We start from the raw sequence: 16,700 nt of genomic DNA, 5'->3' as shown, positions 1-16,700 counted from the left end.
ACCCTGAACTAATTTTTAGTGGTCTTTCAAAATTGAGGTAATATTTTTATACAGTAAAACTTAATTCAAAGAGTAGGGCTAGATGATTTTGGTATATTTTCCATATATATATGTATATTAATTATATGTATATTATATAATTATATGTATATTAATTATATCCACCATATAGTGACAGTTTTGCTTATCATGATGTTTTCCCCCCTGCTCCTTTGTAGTTAGTCCCTTCCCCAGACCTCCAGGCTTATACAATTCCTAGAGTTTTATCTTTCCTAGAATTATGTATCATCATGCAATGTACAGTCTTACGTTTGACTGTTTTTGCTTAACATAAATATTCAGGCTACTATTTTTTTTTGTGTGTGTGTACAATGTTCTATTTCTTTTGATTTTCTTTGTAGTTTTCCTTAGCACAGACATAACACAATTTAGCCATTTATTATTGAAATTTATTTTATGTTTATGAGTGTCCTGCATGTATGGGTGTATACCAAATGTGTGCCTAGTACTTGCAGGGCTCCAAAGAATCAAATACCCTGGAACTGAAGTTAACAGACTATTGTGAGCTACCATAGGATGCTTGGAACTCAACCTCCGTCCTCTGCAAGAATAGCGAGTGCTCTTGACCACTGAGCCATCTTTGTCCCTAAGCTGTTCATTTTTTATGAACCTTTGACTTGTTAGATGATGACTATTATGACTTGCTCATTTATAAGTGTCTTTGAGGGCATTGAGTTTATTTTCATGCTGAGTAGTACTTTGTGTGTAACTCATCTTCTGTTAACCATGCAAGAGAACGCCAGTGTTAGGTGTTGTCAGTCTTCTCATTATCCAGTGGGTATCTGTCTGTATTAGTGTCTATTTCATGACAGTTTTAATTTTTATTTCTTGAAGGACAATTAATGTTGAGATTTTCATTCTTACTCATCTCTCCCTGCTTTCTTTCCATTCCCCTCTCTGTTTATGCATCGTGTGTGATAAAGCATTTCTTTGGCTTGTTTGCCATTTAAATCAACTTACTAAGTTATAATCATTATTTATAAACCTTTTGGTCAGGTGTGATGTATATTTATTGTCTCCTAGGCTATAGCTGTTCCCTCCATCCCTCTCTCCCCCCTCCCTCTCCCTAATTAATTTATTTGCCTGTTTATTCTGAAAATCAAACTTAAGTCTCCAGGAGTATGTGGTAAGTGTCTTTACCAACTGAGCCATCTCCCCAGCCCACTCAGGTATTTTCTTACATTGGCACAAAATAGACTAAGATATACTCTATATTTGAAAACATCTTTTGGAGACGTTTTTATTGCTGTGCTACTCCAAAAAGTAGTAAAACAAAATATTAGGTGACAAGAAGATATATTTTTAAAGTTTTCTTTTTTTAAAAATGTGTATGGCCATTTTACCTGCGTGTATATCTGTACCATATGTGTGCAATACCAAATAGAGTGGACAAGATAATTGGCTCCCCTGTAGTTAGACTGCTGTGAACTGCATGTGGTGCCAGGAATCGATCTTGGGTCTTCTGGAAGAGTAGGCCAGTGCTCTTGATGTCTTATTGGAGAAGATCTTAGCCCATTCACTATTGCTCCTTATCACTGTTGCTCCTTTAGAACTGGATGTTATTGCACCAATAACTGTATGGTTAATCACTCAGCATTATGTTACAGTGGTCAAGTGGATTTCAGAGACAGAATCAACTGTGGGTGTTAGCTGACTTACCAACTTACCTAAAGAAAGAAACTCCTAGAAAGATAGAAATTCTAGCTTTTCTTACTTGGCTATGACCAAAAGCTCCTTTTTTATAATTGGAGCATCCAGTGCCTTTGTTTTTTTAATTTACAGAACAGTATCACATATTTTTATTACTTTTTGCCATACCATATATAATGCATCTATATAAAATGCTGATGTGGTAGAGGAGCAATACTGGAGTAGTTTGTTGTTGATTTCCTGCCACTTGTCTATTCAGTTCTGTTAGCTCTATGCAACATAAACATTCTTGTTTTTATTGGCTCTTTTTGTATTTTGTATATGTATATGCAGCAAGGCACAGGACAGACAGTAAACCATGATTTATTGATGCATCATCTCTGCAAATAAATTTTTTTTCTGAGACAGGGTTTCTCTTTATAGATTAGGCTGTCCTGGGACTTAGCTTGCCTCTGCCTTATGTGTTGCTAGAATTAAAGGTGTGTACCACTTCACCTGGTTTGCTATAAATTTGTAAACAGGGATGATTGAAAGTATAATTAAAACAAAACAAAATGTATGATTTTGCTCTATTTTTAATCTTTAGTTATTTTTCTGTATAAAAGCAAGTGAAACAGCCATTTAACTGAAAAAGAAAGTTATTTGTACATGTAGTATTTGTGTACATGTAGTGCGTGTGTACATGTGTGCACAGTTGAACTTGAAAGTGTATTCATTCTCATGTGGATAAAGTACATAGGTTAGTGGAGGTATCTTTTTCAGTTCCCCAGCACTTTAATTTTTGAGATAGTCTCTTACTGAAACTGAAGTTCACCGTTCTGTTAGACTGGTCACTCTGCCAGCAAGCTCTAGGGATCCAATGTCTCTACCTCTCTAGTGCTGATATTGTGGGCCATGCTTTGTCTGGCTTTTTTTCCTGAGTGCTAAGTATCTGAACTCAGGTCCTTGTTCTTGAATGACAGTAATTTTACTGATTATTGAACCATCTCCTCAGCCCCTAAAAGTAATTTTAAAACAACCATGTAATACTGTCCCAGTTACTAATTCTTATACACAAGTTCTATTCTTCTAACAGACCAAAAAAAAAAAAAAACCAAAAATCAAAAAACTCCAGCAAAACTGAAACCTATTTCTTTGAAAACGTTAACAAGATTGATAAACTGATGATTAAAAAGAGCAAACTCATCTAATTATAAATGATAATAGGGGAAATACCTTCACCCTTATGGCAATAAAAGATCACATGGGAAATATTATGAATAGTTTATATGCTAAATATTAAACTACTAGATAGGGCACATTTCTAGAAAGACTGAAGTATCAAAAATTAATTTATTTAAGAAACATATTTGAACTATGTGGTGTTGGTGCAAGTCTTTAATCCCAGTACTCGGGAGGCAGAGGCAGGTGTATCTCTGTGAGTTCAAGACCATACTGGACTACAGAGAGTTCTAAGACAGTTAGGGCTGTTACACAGAGAAACCCTATCTCACAAAACAATAACAATAACAACAACAAACAGAACAAAAAGACATTTGAATAGATCTGTATTATGAGTTGAATTGTGCTCCCCCCAAAAAAGTTGTGTTGAAAAAGCATAGTAACTGATGGTAGTAACGAGTGTGACTTTATTTGAAAACTAGACCTTTGGAGTCTTAATATAGTCAAATTAAAATTAAGTGATAATAGGTTTGTATGGTCACTGAATCCAATGACTTGGTGTCTTTATAAGTAAGGACAGAGTCTTGAAGGGACAGACAAGCACACAGAGAGAAAAGAATGTATAAAGATAGAAGCAGATGCTTGGTTACAACATCATAAGCCTGAGAATGCCAAAGGTTGTTAGCAATCACCAGAAGGTAGAAGCAAATATCCAAGGGCTTTAGAACTTCAGAAAGGAAAGAAATCTACAATCACTAGGATTTTGGACAAGTAGATTTCAGGACTGTGAGAATTAACCTCTGCAGTTTGAGCCTTATGGTATTATGTTAAAGCAGCCCTTGGAAATGAACTTAGAAAAAATTAAGAGATTAAATTGGCAATTAAAAGGAAAAAACTAAATACACCTGTTGGCAGATGTTTCATAGGAATAGTCCTCATTTTCCCTTTTTGTCTAATTAAAAAGGAAGGTTTTAGCTAGGCAGTGGTGTCGCCAACCTTTAATCCTACCACTTGGGAGGCAAAGATAGGCAGATCGTTGTATGTTTGAGGCCAGCCTGATCTCCAAAGCTACACATAGAAACTATGTCTCAAGAAAGAAAAGGGGATGGGGGAGGTTTTGACTTTAAAATTATATATTACAAGAACAGTCATCAAGTAAGAATTACAGTTACAATATCTAATTTGTATTTGACAAAATTATAGAAAATATTCTATTGTCTATTTTATCTTTGTGACTCCAAATTTTAATACCAAATTTATCTTCTATCGTAACTAAGGAAAACTAAGTTTGACTGTCTAGTCTTCAACTAAGACCCCAGAAGGGTGAAATGTTACCTAATGACAGGGACCTATGGCTGCCTGGACAGTTACTCTAAGTTCCTGTATATAACATTGGGGCATCCATCTTTAGCCTATAGGCCTAGAATATCTGTGAGACTTCTCTGAAAATTTGAAGGACTGTATTATCTTATGTTGGCAAAGTTTAGCAGTCAATTTCGTTTGCATCTTACTGGTCCAGTTTGGACAGTATATTGTCAGCAGTTGAGGCAAGGGAAGTATTTTTTCCAAATGGCTAGCTTTTGCCATTTAGAGGTTCTTCCAATGCCCATCATCCTTTCTGACGTGGATTTATGCTGTGAGGAGCATCTTGAAAAGCCTTAGGTTATTAGGCATAATTAAATGCCATATTCTATAGGCCTTTGAAATATTTGAAGACCATCTACACATATCTGTGTATGACCTTGAAAACATAACCTGTAGATGAGAAACTAGCCAAGCCAAGGATACTGGAATTGGGGATTGTATTATCTTTATTTGAGAGGGAAAATTCACTACATGAGAAGCTGAGAACTGGGGCTAGCACACTCTGATCTCCAATCACTATCGAGCCCCAAGAGAGAGACACCTCCTCTCCCCAAGCTCTTATATCCCGTCCCTACTATGTACCTGTGACCACGCTTTGTAGGTTTGGCAGTAACTTCCTGTTTCTGTATAGCCTGTATGTCTGTCATCTGTTTTCTCTAGCGTCTTAAACAATATTTTTTCAACCACTAAGAGCTTGTTTATGATTTATATCTGATATAGGAGGAATGTTGTTCTGGTCATTTCATTGTTGCAATAGGTCATGACCCCAGAGATTTATAGTGATGTCTGTGACATATAGCCTCAGTCTTCCTCTTTTTCCTTCTGGCCCTAAACAGTCAACCCATCTCATGCTTTGTTGTACTTGGGATAGGGTTCCAATCCCTAAGAATTGAATGTTTACTTCTTGTAGGGGCCATCTTGAGGGCCATGACTTTTGGGTTATGATGGTGACATCAGTTCCAATGTCCACAAGGCCAATAAAGACCTTACTTTATTTTGCTGGCAATTTGGGTTTGTGATCCTGTATAGAAGTTTGCCAAAATATACATTTTTTGTTTCCTTCAGTAAAGATTGGTTCATCCTTAGTAGCTAATCTATCATCCCAAACAGTATTATTCTTTACAATAGGCAGTAGATTTTCTAATTGTCCTGAGAGAGACTGTTGTCCACAGTGATTTGGAACGACTAGACCACTTTTGACATGGGCGCTTTCTAAAGGCCCCTCAAGGAGTTTCCCGATTTTAAAAGGTTACCTTGTTTGTGGTCAGCCTACATTCATTGCTTCCGTGCATCTCCTACATAATCTAGAAGGCTGAGGCTTTCTGTTTGAATCATTCATTCATAGGAGAAGCATTACCTCTAGGAATGCTTTGCCTACAGTGTCTTCTCAGATGTCCAATTCTACCACAGTTAAAACATCTGATATTTCAATGTCTTTTTCAACTTCTGGAGATTGCTTCTCCTACCCAAGTTTCTTTCTCCTTGCAATTAAAACAATTGGCATCTTGGCACCTCTTCAAACCTTTAGAAATCGCCTCTCCTACCCAAGCTGTATCTTGATCTTTATACCCAGTATGCAAGACCATTCGTCGAATGGTGCTAATCTGATTTTTGATGTCCAAAGCACCTGTTTGCATTGTGGATTTGCATTCTCATAAGCTAAAAATTCTGTAAGAATTCTAGAATCTGGGTCAGTTGCCTGCAGTTCTACTGCTCTGGTCAGTCTTTCCAAAAATGCAGTGAACCTTTCTCTTATACTCTGTGCTACTTTGGTGTGAAGTTCTATCTTATCTCCTGGTTAATGAACCTTATATTCAAAGCATCCAGGCCTGTTGTATGGCATGAAGACAAGATGTGTTTTTCATATTCAGCCTGGACCTGTGGGTCAGCATAAGCACCCTCATCAAGAATTTTATCTTAGGGAGCTTTATAACCTTTCTTAGGCCTTGAAGCTCGAGAGCCTTGTCTTCCACCCTCCATAAAGCCATTCCATTGTATTTAAGATGAATTTTCTAGCACAGATGAAATCAGTTGACTCCAATCCTTTGGGGTCACCCTATTCATACTCACCCAAGAATTCAGTAACTCCCTGACTTAAGGAGTCTGAATAGTATAATACACAACGGCTTATTTGATCTCCTTAATGTCCTTCATCTGTATTGGTTCCCACTGATAAGCAACAGAACCATTAGGATGCCTCTTTGTTGCTTGTTTTTTCCGTCATAGATACTGGGAAGACCATAGGAAATGACATAACAACCTTAGGAAGATCTTCCTAGCATCTGAGAGATGTAAGTAAACCTCTGTCATGACCTGTTGCTAGTACATCTGAATCTGATGTATCAGGTTGAAGGTTGTGTAAGGCATGTAGCCTAGTGACCATTGTTTCTCTGAGTGATTGAATTTCCTGGGTCAAAATTTTTTCTAAAGATCTCATAGAGTCCGTCTGTTTCTTGGATTCAATATCTATAGGCAATTTCAAGCATCAGTATTCTCATTCTTATATATTGTCTGAATGGCATGTACGTTACCTTCCATGAACAGTGTTCTATTTGCTAGCAGGTTATTGTCCTCAGACATGGAATGAATTGTTTCAGTAAGTTCAACAATCTGGTGTTCTAGCCTTTGAATTTATTAGTCAAGTCATCAGACATGGAATGAATTGTTTCTGACAGCCTGATATTATCCTCCTGGATGTATTCTGTTTTGACCATTAGGGCAGTGGACATGGAATCAATTCTTTCCTGTAAGTTGTTAAGTTTAAGTTCCAAGGTATCTGCTTTGTTAGCCATTTCCCCATTGACCTGAAGAATTCAAATTTTTGACTCCAATTTTTCAGTTGTTTGAACAATTTCCCTGATTTCATCCCTGTAATTAATGCATCTATTCCATGCTATCATATGTATTATGAAGCTACTCTTTAGCATCAGACACAAATACATTTGGAGCATGTCATAATTCTCTCCCAGGATGTTATTCATGAAATAAGGAATGAGATCCGTAACGTTCTGATTAACTGCCATGGTATAAAGTAGGTAATCTTATCATCAGTTTAAGGTACCAGATTGCAAGACTTACCCTCCAATTAACTAGGGTTCAGGAGAGGAATTTTACCTGCAATTACTATGCTTGGCCCGCAGGTGGCACAGGTGTACGGCCAAACACAGCCCGGCCGCAACCGATACTTACTTCCAATAATATCTGAAAAAAATCTAAGCAGCTTGTACAGAAAATTATTGAACAGTTTTGGGGGTGGGAAATTTCTGTGTAGATTGCTGAGACCTGTGGGTAGAAAATGGCTACGACACGTTATGGATGGAAAAGGGAACAAGCCAGGTGCGGCCCAGCTTTCCGGTAATGTGCGCAGTCCTGCGCTGCTCTCCTGGCAGGAGCCAGAGGAGGCAGTGGGGGCGGCAGCAGCGGTAGTGGCGTCGCAACCTGGCTGGGGTGGCACTCGTTCAGCAAGCCACATAGGTGGCAGGAAGCGATGGGACCGGGGAGAGCCAGATGAGTTGGGAAACTCCTTGCAACCCAGGAGGCCCCATGGCAGAGAAGGCAGTGGGAGGTGGAAGAGGCAGATGACCAGCAGCGATGGGACCCTGGAGCTGCGTGAGCAGGCACAAAGAGCAAAAGGGTACGGGAACAAGGAGGCTGTTGTTTTTTGGTACTGCACCGAAGCATACAGTGGAGGGATTGGGGCCAGCAGTTGTCCCAGCAGGGAGTACTCACCTTAGCGCTCGAATCAAGTCCGGTGAATATTCCACTTCTAAGATACTAGATGTAGATGAGAAAGTAGTCACGCCAAGGATGCTGGAATTGGGGGATCGTACTATATTTGAGAGGGAAAAGTCACTACATGAGAAGCCAAGATCTGGGGTCAGCACTCTCTGATCTCCAATTATTATCGAGCCCCAAGAGAGAGACACCTCCCCTCCCGAAGCTCTTATCTCCTGTCCCTACTATGTACCTGTGACCACACCTGAGGGGGCGTGGTTAGCGGTGCAGGTCTCTCACCACACATAACTAATACTAAGTTTGACTATTATAGATGACTATTATTCAGTATACATTGTATTTTAAATGAGCTACGTAAACATAATACCCCAAACAAGAGTAGAAACATGTATACAGTATAACAAAGTTAACTTTAAATTTGTATCAACATACCAAAATCCATCCCATGGTGAAATATTTAAGACTAGTAGTTGCTTTTTAAGTTTAAAAGTATATTTAATAATCTGCCCTTTTATCCTGTAATTTCTGGTCCCCCTTTTTCTTTTCAGAAAGAAATTCCTGAATGTACTCTTTTGTTCAGCCTTTTTCCTGACCATTCCCAACTTAAATGATAATAAATATCTATAATACATCCTTTGGGAATGTGGTCATCATGCTTTAGACTACTTCCTGTTGTTGTGTGCCCTGGTAATATTTGGGGGAACCTTGAGACAATCAGGATAATTGTTACGTATTGGCTGCAGTACTCTGTGAGGCTGGGTCATCTCAGCCAGCAGTACACAATTTTAAGGGTAACATAGATATGTGTATTAATACAAATGTAGACAGTGTTTTGAACACAAGTTAGCCAAATATGATTTTTTTCTTTTCTTTTATGTTTGAGCAAGTAAAATATACATCACGTATCTTGTGGTTCTTCCAGGTTTATTTCCTTATGCTTGTAGTCAGGATTTTCATGGGGTCTTTTCAAATCAAACCTGATCGTCCTTAACCTGGAATGAATCCACAGCTTCTCATTTTGTATGGAAAGCAAAAGCATAACCTATTCACCAAAGTAGCATATCTTTTGACTTCCAATTTGAAGCCAATTTGTTTTTTTAAAAATATATAGGTTGTTTTAATCTAGCAGTTTTTATAATCCAATGTGTCTTAAACAGCTGTCGATCCTTCTTCAGCAATTAAAAAAAATTCAAAGACAACACAGTAACAAACAGTATTTTGAAAACTACATAGTGATACCATCTATTTCATGGATTTTGATTTTTTTAATTACTTTACTCCCTTTTTAGGGACTTATTATTTTGAAATTATATATTTCTTTTTTATACCTTCTCGTGTCTCTCAAGCTTATATATAAGTTTAAACATACTGTAACTTGTTTAGAGGTTTTTCCTGTTGTGATCTGTCTTTCCTGAGCATCAGTATTGTTTTAATCACGTGAGACAAATTTTGAACTTCTGTGTCAGCCACCACAGGTGTAGCTTAGTGCATGGCAGTAGTGCATGGCAGCAGGTGACTGACTCTCCCTCCAGACAGCTGCTGGGAGACACATCCTGGTACTGCTGGTGGTTTGAGAGACTTGAGACTAGGAAGCACTGTTTCTGTGCTTTTAGAACTTTAAAAAAAAAAAGCGTTCTCAGGCTGTCCGTGGATGTATGTGACCCTGGGACATTGGGTGCATTTGGAGGTGGACTTTACTTTCCCATCTGCCAGTTCCCAGATAACTGACACAGAGACTATATTAATTATGAATGTGCTTAGTCGATAGCTCAGGCTTATTACTAACTAGCTCTTAAAAGTGAAATTAGCCCATTCCTTATCTAAGTTCTGCCACATGTTCATGGCTTGTTAACCTCATTTCGTACATGTCCTACTTCCTCTGTGTCTCTCTAGTGACTCTCCTGACTCTACCCTTCTTCCCAGAAATTCTCCTTGTCTTGCTCTCCAGCCCAATCTCTCCTGCCCAGGTATAGGCCAGTCAGTATTTTTTATTATGCTAATTTGAGTGACAAATCTTGATAGTGTCCAAAAGGATTATTCCGCGCATACCTGTAGTCTGGAGGTTGGAAAGATAGCATTGACTGTTCTTTCAGAAGACCCAGGTTTGGTTCCCAGTATTCACAGAGTGGTTCACAACAATTTGTAACTCCAGATCCAGAAGATCTGATGCTGCCTTCTGAGTTGCATGGGCAAACACTTGTGTAGATAAAAATAAATCTTCAGAAAATTATCAAAGAAAAACTATGGATTCTGGTCTTACCATATATTTAAGTTATTAATACTAATTCTTAACTAACTTTTCCAAAGGATGGGAAGGAAGACCTCCCCCCTCTATTATTACCCATACCAAACCAAGCAGAAATATCACAGACTACAGAATATCAGGGATAACAACAATGAAGACTCCTCAGCATCTAGCAGCATGTAAAGCTCAAATATACCATTATCTTGTGAGATTTACCTCAGGGTTGGAAGGTTATTCTATTAACCCAAGATTAATTAGTGTAGTTCAGTGTCTTACTAAAATAAATGGCAGATATCATGCAACTAAAAAAAAAGTGTGACCAAAGTACAATTTTTCACAAGTTGCTTCAAATGTACTTAATACTGAAGGACTGAAACAGTATTCCTAATATGAGGAACAGCATAGTACTATCTGTGATCAGTACTTCCATTCATCTTCATTTTAGGAGGCTCTAATTAGAGTAATATGGCAACTAAAAACAACCAATTTCATATAAATATGGGGGACAGGTATAAAACCTTGTGCTATATAGAGTATGTATTGATGTTTTGCCTGCATGTTATGTATCATTTTGTGCCTAATGCCCCAGGGACTCTGACATCCACTTCTGGTTTCCATGTGTATGTACATATGTACAAGAAAAAGAGAGGTGGGGGTGATAGAACATTTTGCCAGCATGTGTGAGGTGCTAGGTTAGATCCTCTACTGCTAAAATAAGCATATACACATGCCCACAAATACTTAATTTGCTACAAACAGTGGCATTAAGAAAACTCACAGAATATGGAGAAAATACTTTTATATGCCTAATAATAGACATAGAATATGTCAAGAACTCTTAATTATAAAAACATAGTCTAATTAAAGTACGAGCAGATAATCTCAATCTTCAAAGATGTTTTCAGATGACCAAAGAAGACAGAAAAGGTTTGACATCATGTGACAGAAACCTAAGTCAGAGTATGACACACATAGTACTTTTCTCTTAGAGTGTTGTCTTAGTTAGGGTCTCATTGCTATGAAGAGAAACAATAGCCACAGCAACTATTACAAAGGAAACCATTTAATTGGGGTGGCTCACTTAAAGTTTCAGAGGTTCAGTTCATTATCATAGTAGGGAGCATGGCAGCATGCTGGTATATGTGTTGCTGGAGAAGTAGCTGAGAGCCCTACATCTTGTAGGCAGCAAGAAATCGACTGAGACACACTGGACAGTATCCTGAGCATAGGAAACCTCAAAGCCTGCCCCCACAGTGACACACTTTCTCCAACAAGGACATGGCCACTCCAGCAAAGCCACACCTTCTAATAGTACCTCTCCTCATGAGATTATGAGTCCAATTACATTCAAACTACCACAGATGGATAATTTTTTAAAAAAGTATTCATGGCTACATGGGAAACTTGGAAACTCCATACATTTTTGTTGTGAGTATAAAGTGGTACAGCTACTTTGATACTTCTTCAAATGCTAAACATAGTTAGCATATGATCCAGAAATTACCTCTTAACTGTATAGCTAAAAAGATGAAATAGGCATCCACACAAAAACTTGAGTACTTAATACTCTCATTACTTATATGATAGTGGAAAAGTGGAAAGTATCCAAATACTCATCAGCTGTTAAATGGATAAGATGTGGTATAGCAATAAATTTAGCAATAAAAGGAAATGCCAACATCTGCCATGATACAGATGAACCTTGAAATTATATTTTAGGAGAAAATGTCACCCCCACTCCACCCCCAAAAATATTAAAGGCTCCATTTAGATGAAATGGCCACAATAGGCATATCTTCAGAGATGAAGTAAAGTATAACTTGCTGTTTAGGGCTGGGTGTAAGCAGGGGAATGGAGTTTGAGTGTTAATGGGATACAGATATTCACATTGTGATAGTAACAATTTATAGATATGAATGAAATCCATTGGGTTTTACATTGCATGGGTGAGTTGTGTCATTGTTTTATATCTTGATGAAAGAGCTTAACTGTGAAACAAATAGGTATTATAATTATAATGGAGAAGTTAAAGGAAGTGGTTGCAAACATTAGTGTCTGTATTTTAAATCTTGGAGGCATTTGTGAGTTATAATGTGCTCTCAATTCTTATGCACATTTTATTGTGTGACGTATGACCTTTCTTGTTAGAAAGCTCTTTAAGTAGTCTGTGGCTAAAGTAAATGTGTAAGTTTAAACACTGCAGTGGTGTGGAAGGAATGCGAACACAGGATTTAAAGGATGCCTAGAAGGTATACTGTGTATTTCTCTATTTTATTTTCTGTGGTCACTGTCATTGTTCTGGTCTCCTGTTTGCCAAGACTGGATGTCTAGTACTGTCAGAGCACTGTCAGCTTACCAGTGTCCCAGTTGCCTTGAAATGAAGTAATGTTGGGAGTCTCTGTAATAAGTTGATTGCAGCAATTTGGAAACTTTTAATCCCTATCCTCTTTCATGTATGTTATGTTCAAGCACATATATACCATAACTAAAATACTGAAATGTACTTGGAGCAGGTGGTGTGTGGTTCACTATCATAGTGCTAGTTTTGACTTATTTATCAATTTAACAATCCATTAATATCTGAGGGCTACTATTACAATACAGTTATTTAGGAACAGAATTAAAGTTTTAAGTATTTAAACAGATGAAAAGTTTCTAAATATTTTAGTTGTTAACTGTTTGTCTTATTGACTAATAACACTGGTCTTTATGCATCTGTGCTTTGGATATTTTTTAATGGGGAGAGATTTTTGTACAAACATTTCACGCGATATTTTGCAGGGACACTTAGTCGGTCTGGATGAACCAGCTTCCGGAGCTGGGCAAGAAGCTTTTCTTAAACAAGAGCACGCAAAAGTCACTCGACTCCAGAGACAAGCAGAAGAGTTCCTCAATGCAGTCTTTTATAGAAAAGGTTGGTTTCAGTGGCACACAACACAGCCTGCTTGTCTTATATTAATCTCCATAATTTTAGTGTCATTTTAAGTTACTCTTAGAACATTTGTCAATTCCTTTATCACATTAAATTTGGAATAAAGTTAAGACAACCTGTTGCCCTCTCTAATAGTTTATAAATAGTTTAGAAATTTATTGTGAAACTCTGCAATTTGTTAGACAGTTTTAGAAATATAAAATGCACTGATTAAATCCTTAACAAGTACAAAAACCAGTTCTGCAAATTGAAAATCTGACCTGAAATTTCATTTGAAGTGAAAATGTAGTTGAATCTTAGAGTTGTATTGTAAGCAATGATTCAGTCTTTCAAAATATCTTTATTTTTATTTCATAAGTGTGTGTGAGTATTTTACTTATATGTGCATATCTGCACCATGTGTGTGCTTGTTGTTCCCTTAGATAGGGGAGGGCATCAGATCCCTTGGAGCTGGAGTTTTGGGGGTTGTGAGTCCTTTGGGTACTGGGAACTAAATCTGGAACTTTTCCAAGAGCAACAAGCGCTTCTAACCTCAGAGTCATTGCTCCAGCCTCACTGACAGAATCTCATTTTGCTGAATTGTTTTTTAACTTACTAAGTAGGAAACTGTATACTAATAAAACTTTCTTGCTTACATTTTGTTTAGATTTTAATAACTCCCTCTAGTATTTGCAACACATCCTTTTCCTTAAGGAAGCTTGTTTTATATTGGCTTTGAAAAACAGTCTCACAGCTTTGTCCAACCCATAACTCTCAGACTGCATGTAGCAGAGGATAACTGTGAATGTGGTCTAACACAAAATTGTAAACATAGCTTAGGACATTATGAGATTAAAATTTTTTTGCAATTGATTTGATTACAGCATTGCAACGTCAAAAAGAGGCATGCAGTCTTGAGGCTTAGGAATTCTTCGAGAGAGTCAGTTCTTCTATGTCTCAAAAAAAACCTTTCAAAGTATTCATTTTATTTTGCATATGAATGTTTTTCCTGGTTGCTTGCATGCATGTATGCTTGGTGCTCTTAAAGGCTCCATACCCTGGAAATAGAATTATAGATAATTGCTATCATGTGGGTGCTGGAAATCAAATCCCAATTCCCTGCAAGAACAACTACTCTTGTTTTTTTGTTTTTTTTTTTTTGTTTGTTTGTTTTGTTTGTTTGTTTGTTTGTTTTTTTGGTTTTTACAAGACAGGGTTTCTCTGTATTATTTTGGAGGCTATCGGTCCAGCCCGGCCTCGAACTCACAGAGGTCCGCCTGCCTCTGCCTCCTGAGTACTGGGATTAAAGGTGTGCGCCACCACCGCCCAGCGAACAAATACTCTTAATCATGGAGCCATCTCTCCAACCCTTTTCTTTCTGTCTTGTCTTCTCATGTTGTTGTCAGTCTGTCCATCTATTGTGGCCCACCCTATCTCTGTCCCCTGCCCCATGCCATACCTCCTTCAGGGTCTCACTATGTAGCTCTGTCCGTCCTGGACTCACTCTGTAGATCAGGTTGTCCTGGAACTTACCTGCTTCTGCCTCCCCAGTGCTGGGATTAAAGGTGTGTATTACTACACCCAGCTTCAGTTCTTTTCTTTATCTGCATAACCTCTTTATGATCTTGTTTAAATTAGTGAGGAGTCTCTCAGTCTCTCTCTCTCTCTCTCTCTCTCTCTCTCTCTCTCTCTCTCTCTCTCTCTCTCTCTCTCTCTCTCTCTCTCTCTCTCCCTCCCTCCCTCCCTCCCTCCCTCCCTCCCTCCCTCCCTCCCTCCCTCCCTCCCTCCCTCTCTCCTCTCCCCCTCCCTTCCTTCTGTCTGCCCCTCCCTCATCCCTCTCCCAATCCTTGTCTCCCTCCCTCCCTTCCCCCCTCTCTTTCCTTTCAACAGGGTCTCAGTATGTACTACTGTCTAACCTAGAATTCACAGGAGATCCTCCTGCCTCCATCTCCCAAATGCAGGGTTTAAAGTTGTGTGCCACTATGTCCAGTAGAGTCTTCCCCTTCAGTAATTTTTTTCTGGGTTAATTTCTGTTCCTTAATTACACATTCCTTCTCCTCCTAAGACAGAGGTGATTATGATTGTTTCTAAAAATGTTTCCCATAAGGTAGACATAGTAGTGCACACTTTAATCCATGCAGTTGGGACACTGGGTGGGAAGTTCTTCAGTTTTAGGCCAACTGGAATGGGAAGGAAAAAAGGAGTTCTTGGTACTACTGATTATCGTGGTTACATTTAACCCTCAGCTGACCCAGAGAGCCCATTTCCTTTAGTGCGTTCATATGTCCACTGATCCCTTATATCACGAATTCCTCCTCAGGGTTGACAGTGCACTGGAAGTGTGAAGTAGGAGTCAGGGTTAGGTAGTTACTGTTGGATACCAGTTGTCCTGCTTAGTGTGGTCAGTGTTTTGAGAACATTATTACTGAGGTGAGATGTCCTGTAAACTTAGGGTATTCCTCAACTAAGTTTATTGTTTGGGGAGAGATACATGTTTTTGTATTTTCCTTGTTCTATCAAATTCCTAGACACATCAGTTTTTAAGCATGCCACCACTTACCTTTAATACTCACTGGTACTCTGACATAAATCTCCCAAATGAGTCTTTCAAAGTTAGGGTTTTTTTTAAAAAGTAATTTTATGAATATTTGATTGTTTTAGAAAAGGAATTCGCATTGTCAGGTGTGGTATCCTCCTTTAATCTCAGCAGGCTAATGTCTTAGAGTTCCAAGACAACCTGGTCTCCATTACGAGTTACCTGCCATCAGGGCTACATAGTGAGACCTTGTCTCAAAAAAAAGGGTTGGGAGATTGATATTTAAGGTGTAAGCAAGTAGCATCCTATTATACAAATACATTTGGAGTTGTTCTCCACTAGAGTGTATACAGCATACTTGGTTTGTATACAGCCTTATAAACTAAATACAGCAGCTTTCTCCCCAGTGTACATTTCCTACCTATTTCTTGGTTAGGAAGCATTGACTTAGTAGATCACTTCAGTGACATTCTACGCTGCTTAGTTCCATGCCTTTGTCCTAAAAGACTAACTTTTATTGAAGTTCTTATAAGTTGTTGGTTCATACTGTTTACTATAGGAATTCTTACCTTAGAATTGATTTTAGGATTTCAAGAGATCAAATTTGTATGAAACTTCAGTTATTTGTATATTGGTTGTACACTGGTATGAGGTGCTTAGAAAAAGAAACGTTGGAACTAGAAGTTCTTTCTCTTTGCTTTATATGTCAATATTGTTACTTTATAGGTATTTTATTAATCTTCATGAAATTATCTCAGAGATGGACATTTGCATGCTGTAATGTCAAAAATAGACAGTTATCCAGGACGATGGCAATGAAGTTTTTCCAAAGAGAATAGTTTGTATAACTGGAGATTGGCTTTCTCGTATCCTAAATGCAAAGAGTGTGAAAGTGTTTTTAAGCTTCAGATATTGGAATCTTTGTGTGGACTTTACCAGTTGAGCTCTAATCAGAAAATCCAAAATTCAAACATTTTTGAATCTCATGTGAACACTTGAAAGATTGGACTTTCAGAGCATTTTGCGGTTCAGATTTT

The 16,700-nt window shown here is 38.0% G+C and overlaps 1 protein-coding gene across 10 annotated transcripts in view; it reads left to right on the top strand.

The window, feature by feature from the left end:
- The window catches only part of Lcor (ligand dependent nuclear receptor corepressor), a 115,066-nt gene that overhangs the window by 52,467 nt on the left and 45,899 nt on the right, over nucleotides 1-16,700 (top strand). For 7 of the 10 annotated variants that reach the window (XM_040744552.1, XM_040744532.1, XM_040744544.1 and 4 more), the window contains one exon: nucleotides 12,998-13,130. The exons of the other annotated variants lie outside the window; for them this stretch is intronic. Coding sequence is in view for 3 of the 7 variants with exons in the window: in XM_021223506.2 (XP_021079165.2) it covers nucleotides 12,998-13,130 (133 nt within the window). In the remaining 4 variants the exon portion in view is untranslated. The remainder of the gene's footprint in view (nucleotides 1-12,997; nucleotides 13,131-16,700) is intronic. 10 annotated transcript variants of the gene reach the window in all.

This window comes from Mesocricetus auratus, unplaced genomic scaffold, assembly GCF_017639785.1.
Source record: "Mesocricetus auratus isolate SY011 unplaced genomic scaffold, BCM_Maur_2.0 Super-Scaffold_4256, whole genome shotgun sequence".
Classification (NCBI taxonomy): Eukaryota; Metazoa; Chordata; class Mammalia; order Rodentia; family Cricetidae; genus Mesocricetus; species Mesocricetus auratus.
This window is presented reverse-complemented; position numbering and strand designations above follow the sequence as displayed.